General features: G+C 41.9%; 1 protein-coding gene across 13 annotated transcripts in view; it reads left to right on the top strand.

Annotated features, from left to right (window-relative positions):
• The window catches only part of ttc12 (tetratricopeptide repeat domain 12), a 41,922-nt gene that overhangs the window by 21,229 nt on the left and 1,920 nt on the right, over nt 1-18,773 (top strand). For 5 of the 13 annotated variants that reach the window (XM_034225520.1, XM_034225509.1, XM_034225510.1 and 2 more), the window contains exons 4-20: nt 6,759-6,836; nt 6,921-7,042; nt 7,356-7,415; nt 8,076-8,147; nt 8,559-8,619; nt 9,228-9,416; nt 11,127-11,196; nt 12,434-12,522; nt 12,949-13,117; nt 13,666-13,764; nt 15,406-15,483; nt 15,923-15,986; nt 16,108-16,242; nt 16,435-16,527; nt 16,803-16,871; nt 17,982-18,083; nt 18,480-18,579. In XM_034225520.1, the coding sequence (XP_034081411.1) occupies nt 6,759-6,836; nt 6,921-7,042; nt 7,356-7,415; nt 8,076-8,147; nt 8,559-8,619; nt 9,228-9,416; nt 11,127-11,196; nt 12,434-12,522; nt 12,949-13,117; nt 13,666-13,764; nt 15,406-15,483; nt 15,923-15,986; nt 16,108-16,242; nt 16,435-16,527; nt 16,803-16,871; nt 17,982-18,083; nt 18,480-18,579 (1,650 nt within the window). Of the gene's footprint in view, nt 1-3,461; nt 3,643-6,758; nt 6,837-6,920; nt 7,043-7,355; nt 7,416-8,075; nt 8,148-8,558; nt 8,620-9,227; nt 9,417-11,126; nt 11,197-12,433; nt 12,523-12,948; nt 13,118-13,665; nt 13,765-15,405; nt 15,484-15,922; nt 15,987-16,107; nt 16,243-16,434; nt 16,528-16,802; nt 16,872-17,121; nt 17,956-17,981; nt 18,084-18,479; nt 18,580-18,773 lie in introns of those variants that run through there. The other 8 variants (XM_034225513.1, XM_034225512.1, XM_034225519.1 and 5 more) reach the window with 7 other exon arrangements.

The following is an 18,773-nucleotide window of genomic DNA, read 5'->3' as shown; positions in this document are numbered from 1 at the left end:
AGGAATGACTTTAAATATGCCTCCAGTAGTGGAGAGAGGCAGTCCGTTTTTTCTGCGGCACGCCAGGAGGTAACCTCAAGGCCCTGGTTGAGGGAGTTGCTACCCAAGTGGGTGGAGGACTTTTTTGGCAGCTTTGAGGTCAAACCAGATTCCCGGCCTGCTAGCCCCAGGCATGCTAGCTCCATGTCTCCCAATTCCCAACCTGGCACCATACGCCTTGGTGGGTTCCGCCTGAAGTCAACCCGTGCTTCTGCCCCAGTTCCTGCTCCTGTCCAGGAGTTGTATTCCGGAACTCGTCTGGCTTATGGAGGTCCACGGAGTATTCAGGCGGCTGCTAAGAGGAGTCGTCGCAAGGACAGGCTAGCAGCCCGAGCAGCCATGGTTCCGGCTACAGAACCGGCCCACACAGCCATGATTCCAGACCCAGTTCTGGCCCCAGCAGCCATGGTTCCAGACCCAGTTCTGGCCCCAGCGGCCATGGTTCCAGACCCAGCTCTGGCCCCAGCTGCCACAGTCCCATCTCAAGTTTCCTCTCAAGTCCCCTCTCCAGTTTCTTCTCAAGTCCCCTCTCTGGTCCCTCCTCTAGTCCCTCCTCTAGTCCCATCTCTAGTCCCTACTCAAGTCCCTCCTCTAGTCACTTCTCGAGTCCCCTCTCCAGTCCCCTCTCCAGTTCCCTCCTTTAGTCCCTCCTCGAGTCCCCTCTCTAGTTCCCCTCTCGAGTCCCCTCTCGAGTTCCCTTCTCGAGTTCCCTTCTCTAGTTCCTCCTCTAGTCCCTCCTCTAGTCTCTCCTCTAGTTCCCTCTCTAGTTCCCCTCTCGAGTCCCCTCTCTAGTTCCCCTCTCGAGTCTCCTCTCGAGTCCCCTCTCGAGTTCCCCCTTGGTTCCCCTCTCGAGTCTCCTCTCGAGTCTCCTCTCGAGTCCCCTCTCGAGTCACGTCTCAAGTCCCTACCCAATGTCCTGGTCCGTTGGAGGTTCCGCTGGGGGTCCTGCCAACTCCATGTCCTCTCCCGTTGGAGGCCCCGTCGACTACTCCTCTGCCGGGGGTTCTACCAATCGTATGTCTGTCCCGTTGGAGGTCCCGCCGTCTACTCTCCTGCCGGGGGTCCTGCCAGCTCCTTGTCCTGTCTCGTTGGAGGTCCCGCCGACTACTCACCTGCCAGGGGTCCTGCCAACCCTTTGTCCTGTGCCGTTGGAGGCCCCGCCGACTACTCTCCTGCTGGGGGTCATGCCAACCCTTTGTCCTGTCCCGTTGGAGGTCCCGCCGTCTACTCTCCTGCCGGGGGTCCTGCCAGCTCCTTGTCCTGTCTCGTTGGAGGTCCCGCCGACTACTCTCCTGCCGGGGGTCCTGCCAACCCTTTGTCCTGTCTCGTTGGAGGTCCCGCCGTCTACTCTCCTGCCGGGAGTCCTGCCAACCCTATGTCCTGTCCCGTTGGAGGTCCCGCCGACTGCTCTCCTGCCGGGGGTCCTGCCAATCCCGTGTCCTGGTCCTCTTCCGTGGGGGATCCTGCCGAGGCCTGTCCCACCAGCTCCGACACCGGGTCCTGCCCGGCCTCCGGCGCTGTCCCGTCAGCGCCTTCCTGCCCGGCCTCCGGAGCTGTCTGGTCTTCGCCCTCGAGCCTGGCCCTCTGAGAGCCGCAGTCTTCACCCTCGATCCCGGCCCCCTGAGAGCCACGGCCTTCGCCCTCGAGCCCGGCCCCCTGACTTTCCCGGCCGCGGCCCTCGCACTCATGCTCGGCCCCCTGAGTTCGCCCGCGGTGGCCTTCGCCCCTCCATAACCCCCACCTTGGACTCTGTCTTGCCCCCGGGCCGTCCGCCCGAGTCCCCCTTCTCGGCTTCTGCCTTGCCCCCGGGCCGTCCGCCCGAGATCCCTTCCGGGTCCTCCGCGGTGCTCTTGGGTTGTCAGCCCAGACCCGTCCTCCGGACCCCCTCCACCCACCCTGGTGGCCCTAGTTTTCTCAACTCTGAGAAGTATGAGTATAACAATCTGTGGGGTGATTTTATGGAATGGTTTGGAGCAGGAGTTCAAACAAAGCACAAGCATAATTCAGTTTAAAAGGATGTACAGAAACACTTTTTTGGAAAAATATGAGAAGGAAGAAAGGTGATTGAAGATGAGAAATTATTGTATATATATGTATAAATGTAAATCTAAGTAGGAATAACTTGCATAATAATTTAAAGGACAATCATTGATCAAGTAAGGGGTGGGAATTAATAAGCATTTGCTTCCTCCTACTCCCTTTCGGACACATATGATTTATTATTATTATTATTATTAATATGAAGACTTTTTTTAGTTTTCTTTGTTGAATATACAAATATTACCATGAATGTGGATAAATACTGTATTATAACAATACGATATTCTGTTTTTCACATTTTTTATTTGTTATTTTTTAATCTGTTCGAAATAAAGACTTAAAAAAAATAAAAAAATAATCTGCTGCTGCGAAAATGTGGAGCAGGGCTGAAAAGTGGGGGGGCCAATGGCCCCCTGGCCTCCCCGCTTCCGGCGCCCTTGGTCTGTACCTGTAGCTTCACTAGGCCTGTCACCACCTCTTCCCATGACTGGATCCTGGTCTCCGCTGCGTCAATTCGTTCCTCTGCTTCCTCCATTCTTTTGTTAATTTTATTGATGTCTTCCTTTATTCCATTGAGTTGTTGGCAGGAGTCTTTTCTAAAGTCTCGCAGCTCTTTTAGAATTAAACTCATATTAGCCTCCCCGCTGTGATCTGCGTCATCTGGCTGCTTGTCATCATCCATGCTGTTGCTTGCTTGAGACAGCTGATCGATTTCTTCCTCGTCGTGCTTTTTACTTTGGGTATTGATTTTATTTCCCTTTCTGGACATTTTTCGTTAGTCCGATATTTCCCCGTTGATTTAAATGCTCTCAGAGAGTTGGATTGCGTTGTTCGGACAGTGTTTTTAGATATTTTGGGTCGGGAGCGTGTTGCTCTATGCTTCCATCTCTGTGTCGGACCGGAAGTCCCCCATTTTCATCACTTACAGCGCCCATCGTACAGGGCAAATGAAACGTGTAACCGGGGTGAAAAGGGTGTTACATTTACTTAATTGTGAATATCGTTACATCAAGGCCGAAAATTAGGATGAGCACCAACGGTCAAAAATGTTTTTTCCCCTCCCAGAGCTGCCAGCGCATGCAGCGCCTCCACAGATCTGGCGCCCTAGGCGAACATCTATTACGCCAGTGCTACGGGCCGGTCCTGAGTTCATATCATACGTTCATATGCAACTCGCAAATATATTTCTCTCTCTCTCTCTCTTCTCTTTTCTCTCTCCTCTCTTCTCTTTTCTCTTTTCTCTTTTCCCTTCTCTCTCTTCTCTCTCTCCCTCTCTCTCTCAATGTTGGTACGCAAATGCGCCTTTTTTCAAATGACACTGTGCTCTTTTGTTGGCGGAGGTGCGCATGCGCACCTGCGCACCAGTTATGTGCAGCCCTGACTATAGAGCTATAGCTCTAGCTCTGACTTCTGGAAACCGAAAAGCAGGTTTATTGCTCATGGATTATCATAAATCATTTCAAAGGGACACAGAGACATTGTATTAACCTATGGATTAACTTCAGCAGCATTTTTATCGTTTTAATGCCATTGAAGACCACTTTTGACCAGACTACGAAACAGGTGAGCCATGTTAGCGTTGTTAGCTACCTAGCGCCATATGTTTTGATGTCTGTTCTTGTTATTATCTCCGCGAGTTCGTATAATTGAGTGATAATGAAGGGTACCCTTCGATTCCGTGTCTCCTCACAATGTGAAACGATGTGTTGTTGGATGTGCAAATATAAATAATAATGTTTTGTGAGGGAATTTCGGTGCAGTCATCTGTTAGCATTTTTCGCTCGTTGCTAATTCAGAGGATCAGCGTTAGCATTGTGTTTTTTTTTTTGGAAAAATAAATAAAAAGGATCAGTTAGATGAGTTTCTTCCCGTTACATGGATATAAAACATTCATAGTTTATTAAATGAACATGCCCTCAGACACTGTTTCCTGCAAGATGTTGCGGCAGTACCTCGGTACCGGGGTCTCTCGGGCTTAACAAGTTAAAATGATTGGTGGATAGGAGATTTGTAGTATTGACTGTTTAGGACACAACGGCAAAACACTATAGAAAAGTATTGGAAAATGTGGGGGCAGCCATGTAAACAGGAGCCGGCTGTAGGTTAGTGTGTAGTGCAGAGAAGTTACTGTGATGATCTTAATAGCAGGTATTCAGGGTTTCCCACACATAGACTATACTTGGGCGGGCCGCCCAGGTATATTAACGGCCGCCCAAGTATATTTCGTGACCCATTTAGTTTTTTTTTAATTTTTTTAATTTTTTTTAATTTTTTTTTTTTTTTTTTATAGTTTTTTTTTTTAATTCGTCCGTGACCACGACGCCATCTGCGATCGATTAACTTGTGGACAATGATCCCTCGCTCCCTTGCTCTGTTCTCGCCTCCTTCTGGCCTGTTAAGTGGCCTGTCTCACACAGGGTGACTGGCTGTCCACATGATGTGGCCTGCCGACATGATCAAATCAAAGCCCTTGATTGGTCTCTGTGTGTCATTCAAGCTCGGGATAACCTCAGCTCAGGCGAGGTAAAGGACTCTGAGTGTTTAGATAGTTAACTTAGTCTAAGTTCTCAGTGGGTCTCAAACGGTGTGGTCACCATTTATGTAAACACATATTTCCATTTGAGAGGGTAGAGATTGGTCTAATCTCTAATGGATAGTGAGGTGGGCTGAAGATCGGAAGGCTGTGAGTTCAAATCCCGCCAGGAACACCACCACTAGTGTGCCCTTGAGTAAGGCACTTAGCCCTTAGTTACTCCAGGGAGAATGTCCCTGTAATCGGTCATTATAAGTCGCTTTGGATAAAAGCGTCAGCTAAATGAAATGTAATGTGATTAGTAAAATATGCATGAATAAATAAATAAAAAGTTAACTAGGTGAAAAAAGGTAAGATACACTTTTAAAACTTGTTGAGAGAAAACTAGTCTTTGCTGCTGCCTCAAAGAGGAGCAGGGGGAGAGGATGGAGAGGGGGGAGAGGAGGGAGACAGGAGAGGCTGATTCAGGAGCACAGACACACTCACAACTATAAATGAACCAAAACTAAATTAATAAACAAGTTTCAGTGTTTTTTTCATATTGGAAATGGTATGTTATTGGTTATGGCCTTGATTTTATGATTATTGAAATGTATACAGTTCTGTTAAATATAGGTGTTTCCATAGATCTAGTCTCTTTATTTTCCCCTCAAAATGCACCAGATTGATGCATTTAACTCCAACATAAAAAAAATCTTACCGGGGGGGCATGCCCCTGGACCCCCCTAGAGGATTTGAGGTCGACCCCCACTAAAAATCACATGGATAGGTTCCTAAATACATTTAGAAATACATTTATTTTTTTAAATAGTAACCCATTTCCATATGTTCATGTGTGGGTAGTAGATTTAAACTATAGGGCTATCATTATGGGCCCTGCCTGTACCTGTACCTGTTCGCTCTGCCATCGCGTGAAGGGTCTGCTAACAAGCGACCAACAGAAAGGTTAATGTTAATGTTGTTGCACGTCACCTCAACCCCCCCCCCACCCCCGCTACCACCACCCCCCCAAGTATATTTCAGATCTGTGGGAAACACTGGGTATTACTTTTTTTGAAATATGTCACTCGTATACACTTCCTTTTCAAGGCCTCTTTTCTAATGTGGTATTCCATATAGCATGTACAAAAGCCCTGAGAGGCAAGGTTGAAAAATACATCTAGTAATCTCTTTTCTAATGGGTGCACTCTGGTGGCCAAAATGATTTCCCAGCTGTTTTTATAGGCAGAAATAAGGAACATATTAAAGTTATACCGACAAACCACTTTATTTCACAAATAGGAAACAAATAAGGAACCTCGAAAGGTTTTCACCTTTTCTGAACTCTAAACAGACGAGAGAAAACAATTTAGATCAGAGCTGGGAAATGATGGCCAGAATTCATTTTTCTCATTTGCCTTACTAAAAACATCTAATTGACTCATCAATAGCCTTAAAAATGCAAAACAAGCACAACATTAACCTTCAACTGATATTCATTACTTTGGAGCAATATATGTCATTGGGAGAACATTTTAGCATGAACAATCACACACATAAGTTCCCTGAGTGATGAAGTCAACAACGTTGAGTGATGACTTTCTTTCGTCTATGATACATCTTTGATTTGACTTTCATTGATGTTCGGGTTTTGCTTATTTAAAATGTGTAGCAAAACTCTGACTAGGGAAAGCTTAAAGGTGGGGTAGGTAATTTTGGAGAAACCAGCTCGAGTGCGCTAGAATTTGAAAATACACAGCCGGAAAAAATCTGGCACTTCCTCACAGAGCCCCTCCTCCAACACACACGAACGCGCACATGACCAATGAGGGCACGAGATAAGGTTGTGCACAGATGGAAGGCTGACAGGCAGGTAGGCCATCCAGTTATTTTAGCCGGGCCGGCTAAAATGATTGGTCGTGCTTTTTACAGCGCCACGGCTTCCACAGATGACATTTTTTATGGATTTTTTGTCAAAGCACTTTAGATATTCATTGCTATCGGGATGTTAAGAGCATTCCATGGAATATAACAAAAAGTGTATCTCGAGCCGGTTTCTCAAACTTACATACCCCACCTTTAAGGTTGAAATTGATGATAAATAGTGTGTTTTTAATGTTTACTCTTTCTCTGTTCTGGCACTCATGTTTTCCTTCTTTTTCCCCAGACAATTTCATGAGGATTATGGAGAGAGATGTTGAAGACAGGAGTTTACGGAGAATTGCAAAAGCAAATAAGGCACATGGTAAATGACATTTTTGTTGAATCTGCTGCTCTGTTTGACTCGAAATACATCAGTTGAAATATTTTATCGTTAATGTCACTGCAGCACTCAAAGACAAGGGGAACGAAGCTTACGCTCAAGAAGACTATGAAACGGCTGTGAAGTATTACAGTGATGGCTTGACTGAACTACGGGACATTCAGCCATTGTACACCAACAGAGCACAAGTGAATATTAATTTCCATTTAATCTTTTGTATGTTTTGCTACAAAAACAACACAAATTGTTGTTTTTTTGTATTTCAATTAGTTAAAAGACGAAGAAATCGGAAAGAGTCTGCCTTTGTGCGCCTAGCATTATACCATATTGATAAATCCTTTTGTTTCACTAAAGGTCTTTCCTTTTGGACATTATAATGGCCATGTGCAATTAAGTTAATCGTACAAACAATACACTTAGTTCCAAAGACCCAGCATTTAAAAGTCTACTCTGATAATTACACTGCTGGACTGCCTTGTCCAATTTCAAATATCTACTTAGGCGTACATCAAGCTGGGGAAGTACAAGGAGGCCATCAGTGACTGTGAATGGGCCCTGAAGGTAAGGCCTAGCTAGGAACTGGGGTCAGTAAATCGCTGCCTCATTCGTCAAAGTGTCATCTGACGTGCATTCTTTGTCATGCTTGGAGCTCAAAGTAGATATTTGCGAGAGAAAAAAAAACGGAATAGTCGAGTGGCATGGAGTTTTGTTCTCTTGAGTTCACTCGAGCCAAACGCAATTTGACAATGAATAATTATTACTGTAGTTTTGGATGTATGCTCTAAAAAGCAACTTGATTTGATCATCCTTGAAAAGTTATTACACCTAATTTGGTTATTAATTATGATATTCACAATCGATCTTGAGTCTTAAATGCAACAACATCTCAAAATAATTGGTAACATCTATTTTTTTAGACAATTTACCAAATGCCTTTAACATTTCAATCACGTAGATCTAGGCATTCGGAAAAATTCAATTCAATTCCCTCTGGCATTTAACAGTCTTAAATGTAATACATCTATCTTGACTCGAGGAACTCTATCATTGCAACACATTTCTACTGTAGAGAGTATTTCTGAAGGTCATATTGAACATTAACCTCTTCTTGTGTTAGTGGTATCAGCGGAGATGCATTAGATCACCATTATGTACCTGTAGATGTGTTGCTGATGAAGTGCTTCAACTAATCTCTTCCCATCATCATTCTATCTCTGTCAGTGTAATGAGGGGTGCATTAAGGCTTACCTCCACATGGGCAAAGCATATCTGGCATTAAAGAAATATAATGAGGTGAGTATGATTATCTGTCACTGCATCTAATCACTACTGCTTCTTACACATTTCTCTTGTATACAGATCAAATCTCATCTAACTATAGCAGGAACATGGGTACATAATGAAAGTGGTTTGCCTGGTATAAAGCAGGTTAATAGGAATTTTTAATTAAATATGTTGCACACACGCAGCCTAGCCTCAAAGCAATCCTCTGTAAAATCTTTTTTTTGTAGGCATTTCAATCCGTTTAGAGGCAAGCCTTGACTTTAATATTGATATCTGGTACAAAAAATATCAAATTCCATCATCGTTTTCTATGTATTGCACTGAAACTGTAATCTGTTGGAGTCACCGGAATGATATTGATTTCCATAGCTTTAGAAGTGAAGCACACAGCAGTGATTAACGAAATTCTTTTCTTTTCAGTCCAGAAAATGCTTTGAAAAGATGACGGAAATTGAACCTGCGAGGGAGAAAATGGTGAAAGGTAAAGGGGGGTTTCAGGGGTCAGTTAAGGACATCTTTAACATATTCAAGTCCTTTGTGATATCTGCCTTCTTTGGCTATGTAACATGACTACCCATTAAACGTTTTTTGTATCACATGATTCAGTTTTATTATTGTTCCATAGTTTTATTTATACAATACTTAGTAGATTATGGCCTTGTTGGTGAGTTGGATGTTATTGTTGTGGTCTCACTGACTGCAGATCTATTATTTGGAAGGTTTTGACACATCCTTAAGATTAATGCCACACTACTGCCAAGCCAACAAAGACATATTGAGCTTTCCTTAGTTTTAGCTTTTAAGGTCCAGTACTCTTTTCTACAAAATGTTGCTGAAAATAAACGCTGCTACTTTATGGCTATCACACAAATCTGCACTGTATCTGTCTTTTTTCTATTGCCATATGTAGCGAGCATTACATTTTCAATACTACAGACCCACTTAAGTCCTCATGTATAGTTTATGGCAATAGGCAGGTGGGGTGGTTGCTTCCGAATAGCTTTTGCGATACAATGAGGCTTCCCCTTCACTCTTTTCTGTGACAGTCAAAGTGCAGTGTCTGCTATTGAATATATTTTCTCCATGCAGAATACCTGGACCAGGTTGATTTGGAAGAGGAGAGACAGAGTCAGGAGATAAATGCAATGCAAGATTTTGTCATGGGGGAGACGAATGCCATAAGAGTGCCCGTGCTGCTGGAGAAGTTGTCTCGGCCTGGCCAGCTTCCCATGTTCTACTGTGGAGGATTGGAGACTCTGTCACTAGCAGTTACTGACTGTGAGTGTTATTTGGAGAGTTTTGCGCATTATATTTAGCCTTCTCTTTTAATCTTCCTTCACTGGGTCACCTACTGTATTTCTCGATTATATGGCTCAAATGGTAAGAACAAAGATGGGCCATAAAAATAGTTTGTACTCAAGCTCTCACAGCAAACGTTCTAGGGCATGTCATCAGGTCAAACACGGCTGCAGCAACTGATTATTATTATTATTACTACTGCAATGGAAGAGAGGGTGAGACTTAACGCTGTCCATCACTGATTCTCTTCACACTCCATTTGCTTGTCACACTGAGCAAATTTCCAATAAAGACTATAAAGCCACACCGAAAGAGCAAAACCCCAGAGGTGGCTAGTGTGGTGAGCCATGACAACACTATGTAACACTATAACATGACACTTACACAGCTGCATACATATTCCTGTGCAAAACAACTCTATTTGTATATGTATTCCATTATCAGAGCAGGAAGATCTTAACTAGCAGAATTAGACCTCCCTCTATGATAATATAGTCTAGTTGCTGAACTGCTGAGTGGGCCATTCTGAGCTAGCAAGGTAAGCAGTTCCACCAGTTAAGTGGTGTTGTAAAACATAATGAACATTAAAAAAGGAAATGCCCAGCATTAAGATATCGACATAGTGTAAGGACAGGATTGTGTAGGCGATTTTTCGTTGTATTCTGTGTTCACAGTAGGTACAGAGGGGGGTTGTTACAAGGTGACAGCAAACACTATTAAGCCTTCTGTGGCTGTCGTGGGTGCAATTTAATGGAACACATGTGATAGCAGTTGTCCATTCCTTAACCTCAGTGGCATTACCTGCACATAACCCTGTCAGAATTAGAGTAGGTAGCTAGAGAGTGATGCTTCCTGTTTCGTTGGCTTTGTGGATTTTTTACAGTCTAGACTAAGGACCTCTAGGTGGACGGGGGTCCTGTCAAATTCCGTGGAATTATCAATGCTTATATATATTTAACAGGATATCAAAAGAGTTGTCAAAATAAGTAGCAGAATTTCTTGCACAATTTTCAGAAACAGCTTCTAAAACTTAGTTGAAAAAGATAATTTGTCCCCACTGCAACTGTTTATCAAAGTAACACTAAAAGGAGAGAAAACAAATCCCATGCTGCAACATAATGTGTGGAAATGGTTGCAGATGGCAAATCATATCAAGCATTGGCTTACAACTAGCACAGTGCTGCATCATTGTGTATTGCTAACCCTCTATTTTTGCTTTAACCTTAAAATGCCTTATTCTTTTTCACTGGCTGTCCACTGCAGAATAGCAAACATTTCTTATCCGATCGCTCTTTGTTCTTGATTTAGATGAATAAAAGTGTACCGCCAAAGATATAATGCCTGTCTCACAGTACCATTCAACGGGAAAGGGCAACCTTACATAACTCAGAACTGAAAGGAACTCAGCAGGGCTGACATTACAGGCTTTCACCCCTAAACTGCTCCCTAACTGTCCTGCTGTACTTTAGTAGACTACAAATCATTGTAAGTGGAAGATAGACCATTCCTCATTATACCTTACTCTCTCAACATATTTTATTTATTCTTTTCTCTCCAACCATGTCTCTAAATCACTGAACAGGCCAAGCTTAACAAAACGAGAGCTATGTGTTTCTCTGAAAAGTGGCTACCTGGTGCTGATATGTAGTTTTTTTGTATTCTCACACTATCTACTGTTCTCGTTATCAGGTACAGGCCAGACCCTTTTCAGACTGAACAATGGCTTCAGTATCATCGGCAGCAATGACACAGTGAGGAGGTAAGGAGACCAGAGGGAGAGCTGTCAGTTCGTTTTCAGTGGCGCTATGACAGATGGACCCAGAGACCGGCGCAGACAGACACAATGATGGCCTAAACTTGAGAGATCATTTCCCATCCTCTCCCGCTCTCTCTTTGGTTTTTGTGCTTTCAGCCAAATAGGAAAAGGCGATCACATTGAAGATTGAGATGAGCGCTAATATGAGCCCTGTGTTTTGTCCCTGAAAAAGGGGGTGTTTTGCACATGATATCAATTATAAGTCCCTATTGTTAACTAGTCACACATTTTTCAGTTTTTTTTCATTGTTATCACTGACATTATATTATAGTTACTGTGTTTCGAGAGATAGAGTGCATTGATATTACAATAAAATAGCTATAAAGAATACTGCTGGGAGCCAGATACAACTAACTGAAACCTTTGTGAACCATGTCACACACAATGAAGTCAGCTGGTGTATTGTTGTCTGGATTTAGAATTTAAGAGCTAAGGGAAATTCAAGGGTTTGTGTGGTGTTAAACCCACAGAAATCCAAGTGTTGGGGCAATTGCTCACAGAACATCTTCTTCTAAAAAACATGTAACAAATATAAGGATTATAGATCATCCTGTAAGATTGAGCCAATACATTCCATCTTCCTCAGGGCAGACACAAAAGTGACGTCAAGTTCAAACCCCTTAGTGGGATAACTGATGACTTGTCAAGTAGCATCTGAGCGATGGCCAAGTTGCGAACACACATAAGGTTCCTACAAGAGATGTAGATAAATTGAAGGGCAAAGTGCCTTATGATGACTAAGCCATTATTAGCCCGAGTTTATACTGCATGCTCACAAAAAAGTGTTTGTCTATTCTTATTGCACTATTTCCTTTATATAGCTATACTGAAAAAGATTTTATTCATTGTTAGTTATTATCAGTGTTTAATAGTCGCCTTACATTTTGTACCTCAAAAATAAGGGCTTTGCTTTTTACCCATGAATGCATCGTATTTTTCTGAGATGAGATGGCATCTAGTGAATTGTGTAATTGCTACATGCGTCTGCTGTTTTAAACATGCTCATGTGTTACGTTCTGTTTTTCATTTTTTTATTTCATCCTTTATTTTGCGTGGAGGCATACTTGCATATAAATTACATTGAAATTATTTCAGAGAGTAATATTTCAATATGATTTGTATTATGTCAATTAGAAGAGGACAATGACACACTGATCACTGAGCTTCATCTTCTCTGCAGTTGCCTTTTGCAGGAAACAAAGGATCCAGGATGCCAGGAGTTGTGTGTGTCTGCTCTGAAGTTATGGAGGGTTATCTGTTGTGGAAACGGTATGTATTACATTGAGTTACATTTCAAATTCTGTCTTGTTCATGTAGCCAGATGCTCTCACTAAGTTAACAGGGAATAGAGGTACAAACTGAATTATTATTCTGCAGTGTGTCATTACAGCACAGCTTGTCACTGTTATACTAAGCCTTTCTTTTGTCACGTCTTTATTTTCACTTTGAATCACAAAAGCTGTGTGGGCTTCAACAAATCCACCCTCTGTGCCAACTGTGATACTCAGTGTGTGTGTGTGTGTGTGTGTGTGTGTGTGTGTGTCTCTGTGTTTGTTAATACCCTATTGTGTTTTTTCAGCCTAATATTCATATAATTGTGTTATTAGATTAGGTGGTTGTTCCTTGGGAACAAACAGGGTACTGTGTCCACTGAGCTCATATTTTGTACATAACATGTTTTCCTTTTGTTTTCAGATGAAAACCAGAAAATGTTGATTACGTGCCCAGTCATCAGACGGTCCATTGTTGACTTGGTAACAGCCGAGCATGTTGCAGTGCGGGAAGAATGCCTGACATTACTAAGTTTGTACTCACAGACGCCACATGGCAGACGTTTGGTTATTGACAACCTGAATGGGCACAAGTAAGACATGTATTTACTTTTACTTTATGCACATTTACATCACATGCAACAGACAAGAGCGACAAGATAGCTGGAGTAATGTTTCCATGTTCAGATGTAGTAGGTTTTCTGCATGTTTCCTATAAACTAAACTATTCAATGTTTTTCTAATTTAGGTAGTCCCATCTCGAAGTATTGAAATGATCTTACATTTTACATTATTTCCCTTAATGAAATTAGTGGAAAGACAATAGGTCAGCCCTGGGCCATATGTTTGGCATTGTTAGTACAATTGCCACGTCCATTTAATGAGATTTTAAGAATTGTTAGAAGTCATCGCTCTGGGACATAGTCTCCATAGATTAAAATGGGGCCTAAGGGATTTCTTATCCTATGTGTGATATTATCGGAGCTGCAGATTTTGGTTTTCAGAAAATTAGGAATGAATTATATTGTTGCTCCTGATTAGCATTATTATCACACTTATATGATTTTTTCTTTCCATCACTCTCTCCTTCTTCTATTCTTATTTCCTCTCTTTTTCTGTCTCGACCCCTCTGAATCTCAAGGTTTGTGAGGAGCCTCATGGCGTGCATCTTAAAGCCAAAAAAGCAGCAGCAGCAGAACTCAGCTGTCAAGATTCTGGAGAACTTCGCGGCAGAAAACAAGTATAACTGATACACAGCCTCACAAATCCCTAGAAAACTATTCACTTTATTACTGAACAAGGAAATTCACAGTTTCGGATACTCAGGATATGACCCACCGCTCTATTATCATCGAATATATCATATCCATATATATTTAAAGCACTCTAAAATCCATCTATTCATCATGCAGGAGGGCTCCTCTGACAAATGGTGTGGCATCTTTAATATTTCAACATGTGCTATCCAAGGGTTAAGGTCACTTCAAGGCAAAAGGCCGTTCTCAACCTGTTTTCCTCTCTGGCGCCTCATGAAAACAAGACATGACAGGGAAACCCAGGCTCCAACACAGCAGGAAATAAGTCGAGGTGTCAAGCAGTGAAGGGGGAAGATCAATTTCCCTGTCTGTAGCTCAAAGAGAGTTACCCAACACAAATGTATTTTGTGCTACTGAGGTTTTTCACTTCACTTTTTGAGGATGATAATATACAACCAATCCAAATTCCACATTGGATCCAAATAAAATAAAATGTATATTGTGAAACATTTACATATTACATATACATTTGCAAACATTCAATGCATATAACACTACATAAGATAATACAAGAGTAGATAAGATGGACCTTTATTTATCCCTGTGGGGAAATTCAGGATTTTAAAGCAGCAACAGAGTGAGAATGAAAACAGGGCAGTACAGATTCACACGAGGATAATAACATTTACAATTACATTATATAAGTAACTGTTCAATTTAGATATCACAACAAGGTAAAAGGGATTAGTCCGTGGCTGAATGTACTCCTCATCTTCACTAGCTCTGCATGGAGGGGGGGGGTTCTCAAGGATAATGTCCAGCTTCCTCCTCGTCCTCTCCTCAGCCACCTACCCCAGATTCTCTAGTTTTAGTCCAACAACAGAGCTAGCCTTCCTCACAAATTTGTTCAGCCTGTCAGCTTCATTTTTGTTGGTGTTTCCACCCCAGCACTCCTCAGCAAAGAGGAGCACACTGGCTACCACAGACTGGTAGAACATCTGCAGCAGCCTCCCCCCCCCCCACATGACACAGAGCACCTTTTATTTTTGTTGTAGTCATTTGTAACGATCAACTATCTAAAATAGTTGTGTTAATTAAACGCACAAGGGGTTCTTGAATGAAATAATATTATAAAGGTAAACAGAAATAATAAACGGATAATCTGCTCCTTAAACAAAATAAACAGAGACAGATTTCATGCATGGATCCATTATATTGACAGTTTTCCAGCCAAACAACACAAACAAAATTAAACAGTCCGCTCTGCGATACACAACAAGTGTCTTTACTGCCTAATCCAGGCTATTGTTCATTGACAAAAAAAAGCTGTTGCTCCTGCGCCCGTCGGCGGCAAAAACAGAAATGTTTGTAGGCCTTTTCAGGCTATATTCCACACAAAAAAGGAAACACGAGGTCCAGCGTGGCACAAAGGAGCGATCTCACCCTGTGTCGGAGAGAATCTCTCTCTATCTGCGCGCGTCCTCTCCAAGGAGACGGGCTTCCAGGTCGGTCGATGCAATATCCACATACGGTTACTTTCAGTTACTTCCCCATTGCATTTTAACATATATACATGCTGAGAAAACGTAACTATCCCGCTGAATACCCGCATTCACCACACACAGGCTTCCTCCTCCCGTGAGAACCACCTCTGGCATCCTGTTGACGCGCCCACTAAAAAGCCTCTGGGTGCGCCGCGACAGGTGAATATGCAAATGAGGCTTGCAGAACCACACCCTCAAACCTTACATAAAAGTGGACATTTAACGACTGTAGTTGCGAGGATAATACACATGCATCATAGATTTTCATTTCATTTGAATCTAAACTACATGCCTTAACCTTTTCCCCTGCCCCTACAGTTTATAAGAAACACTGAGATCAATCTGCGACTGTCACACATTAGTCAAAGCAACTGGATTGTGATGTGTTACAGTTAATCCATATGGTCAATTTGATGATTCATCTTTACTCTCTACTCACCTCCTCTTCTCCAAAGTATCCTTGTTCATTTGAATACAACAATGAGTTATATACATTGGTTAGTTCTGGTAAATAGTGGAACCATTATGTATTCTAATACACATACTCTGTACCTATCGTATGTTAAGTATGGTAGCGATGTTTAATCTTTTCTTACAGATTTTGCCTTCAGTTAAGGGGCGTGTTGAAAGAATCTGTCATTGTGCCATTTACAACATTACTGGTAAGCTATGTACTCTATATGTAGATACAAAGTAGTTTTCATATTGATATATACACTCAATATATTCAGATGTGTGTGTGTGTGTGAGCAAATGAACAAATGTGTTTTCTTCATTTTATAGGCAAATATCAGCGAGTCCAATCGGCAGGTCCTTCCATCACTGATATCGGCTGTTGGCTGTCTTGCTCGAGATGATGTCATTCGTCACAAATTAGCCCATGATCCAGAATGTTGGAAGGCTTTTGTGGTCGCCATTGTAAGTACAATTACTTTTTTCTTTTTATAGTAAAGTTCAAATCACTTGTTCATTGAGTTGAAACACCACAGTGTGCTCTGAATGACACAGTGAGACACTTTGTAGCCTGGATATGTTAAAAATATTAGCTTTAGTTTTTAAACTTTCTGTATTGATTTTATTAAGTGTAGAATGTGTTGGCTGTTTTTGTAGAGGCAATGCAGTGCGAGTGATTACAAAGAAATCCTTTACCCTATGCTTGGGTTGATCATCAACCTTTCAACTATCACCTCTCCAATCATTAAGGTAAGAAAAAAGTCATGTGAGACATTTACTTGCCGTACTTTAAAAACTGATGACATCATGACACTGTATCCAATATAAAGTAAAGCTGAACTGACATTCAACATGAATGAAAGAATTACATGTTTTTAAAGAACATTCGCTGTACACCACTTTAAAAATATGTATGTCATCAATATTAAATAAAAGGATACTTATGTGAACCATGATGTGTGACATCAGGGGGTAAAACATATCTGAAAATTGGTTTGGTCACATTTCTCTCCCGTTCTTTGTAGGAGCATGCTGTCTCACTCTGCGACTGCACCCTGGGCCTGCTGAGGGATAGTGACGGAGAAGTAATAACTGTGAGTTATTGTTACTTTGGCACTACACAACAGTACTCAAGAGGTTTACTTTAACCCTTACATGTCATGAATTTACTGCTTTACTGTACCATAACTCCCATTACATTTATATGTTTGGCTTTGTCGGACCAAGAAAAGTTTTAAAGTATTAATACTCGTTTTTAACCGTTACTAATGATGCATGTTGAAAACATTCAGTTTGTTTCCTAATGTCCATACATCCTTAAAAAGATAAAACACATCCTTTCAGGGAAACTTGGCGGAATAGAAGACATCGGCGATGAGTAATGGGGCTTTTGCTGCTTGTGAAGTCATTGGCAATGTGCCAGAAAGGTGGTAACAGCCATCCAAAATGTTCAGAGGGTCCTATGTGTCATTACAGTTGATTAAAGCTCAAGCTCCAGGTGCTGGGCCTGTGCTAATGGCTGTTAGAGCAGTTTCACACTGCCTACACAATGCCCTCAGAGTCCCACACTTCCACCCATCTGCCTCTTTACTCTATTTTAGTGCTCACACACTGTGTTCCTGTAACTTTTTCCGTCATTGTCACCTGGTCCCAACACCCTCTATTTAAAATGTCCCTGATGTTTTTCTCAGTTTGTGTCTTTTCTTGACTTGACTTTCCTCTTTATTGTATATTCAAGGCTACACCAAAGCCCTAAAGCCCAAAGTAATGCTTTTGGGCTGTTTTGTTATCACTTTGAGTATATACATTTAAGTTAAGCTTTCTGAAAGGGAGGTGTGAGGAGCAGGAGGCAATAATTGTTAGAAGTTACTCTAGAGAATCTAATTAAACACATTTTATAATCAGTCCAACATGTTTTCATCATTTTAACATATGACTTTCTGTACTTAACTGCTGCAAACACACTCCAGAAGACCTTCTGATTTCACAATTGTCTTTTCCTATTCTCCACTTCTATTAGACTCTAATATTCTTTAAGTCTTTTTTTTGTCTGCTAGCTATCTTTTGCTGAAAACACTTTTCTGTTGATGCTCTGCTACCCTGTGTATTTCTCTGCTGTGTTTTGTAACTGTCTTTCTTCCTATATTTTACTTCCCCTTATATAATCTCTGTTTCTAATGCCAACAATGTTCTTTGTCCTCCAGAGAGCCACGGGTATGCTGAGCACTGTCCTCCCTCAGTCCCCTGAGGCCGTTCAGCATGTTGTTCAGGGGGGTGTGGTCCGGCTCATGCTCCCCCTGCTGAAGGTGCATATCTGTACATACAACTAAGTATCTATTAATACAGCAACACATGTTTAACTTGTGGAATCACAATATTTACATGAAGACATGAGGAAAAAAAACAGATTTGACATGTATAGTGTACTTGATCATTTATTTTTAACTGGGTAACTGGGTATTTTCTACTAATAACAAGTGTCAAACCCCACTGCAGTCAGCATGTCGTTGTGTCCCTGGGCAAGACACTTCACCCCAAATTGCTCCTGTGGGGATTGCCCACTGTATTGAGTATGTAAGTCGCTTTGGATAAAAGCGTCTAACAAGTAACATGTAATGTAATGTAATGTCAACATAACGTTGTTTTCAGCCTTACGTTTAACATGTTTAATGTGATTGTTATTTCTTTGTCTTCCTACCAAGGGAACAGGGCAGACTGCCACTAAGTATGCCATTAAGACTCTGACTCTCTGCACTGCTGTCAGTCAGTCGGCCCGGGAGGAGCTGGTGCAGTCTGATAAAAGTGAGGAATGATTGACATTCATTAGTTTATGAATAACATTTTAGGGTTGGCCTAATATGCAAATGGGTGTGTGTCTGCTTGCCTGCAGTGTGCAGTATATTTGTTGATTTTCATGTCAATACATGTGTGTTTGTTATTACATTTGAAAAAAACTATTCTCTTCTTATTGACTTTTTATGTATTGTTTTACACAG

This window comes from Gymnodraco acuticeps, unplaced genomic scaffold (assembly GCF_902827175.1).
Source record: "Gymnodraco acuticeps unplaced genomic scaffold, fGymAcu1.1, whole genome shotgun sequence".
Classification (NCBI taxonomy): domain Eukaryota; kingdom Metazoa; phylum Chordata; class Actinopteri; order Perciformes; family Bathydraconidae; genus Gymnodraco; species Gymnodraco acuticeps.
The sequence above is the reverse complement of the archived record's forward strand: the minus strand, read 5'-3'. Positions and strand labels throughout refer to the sequence as shown.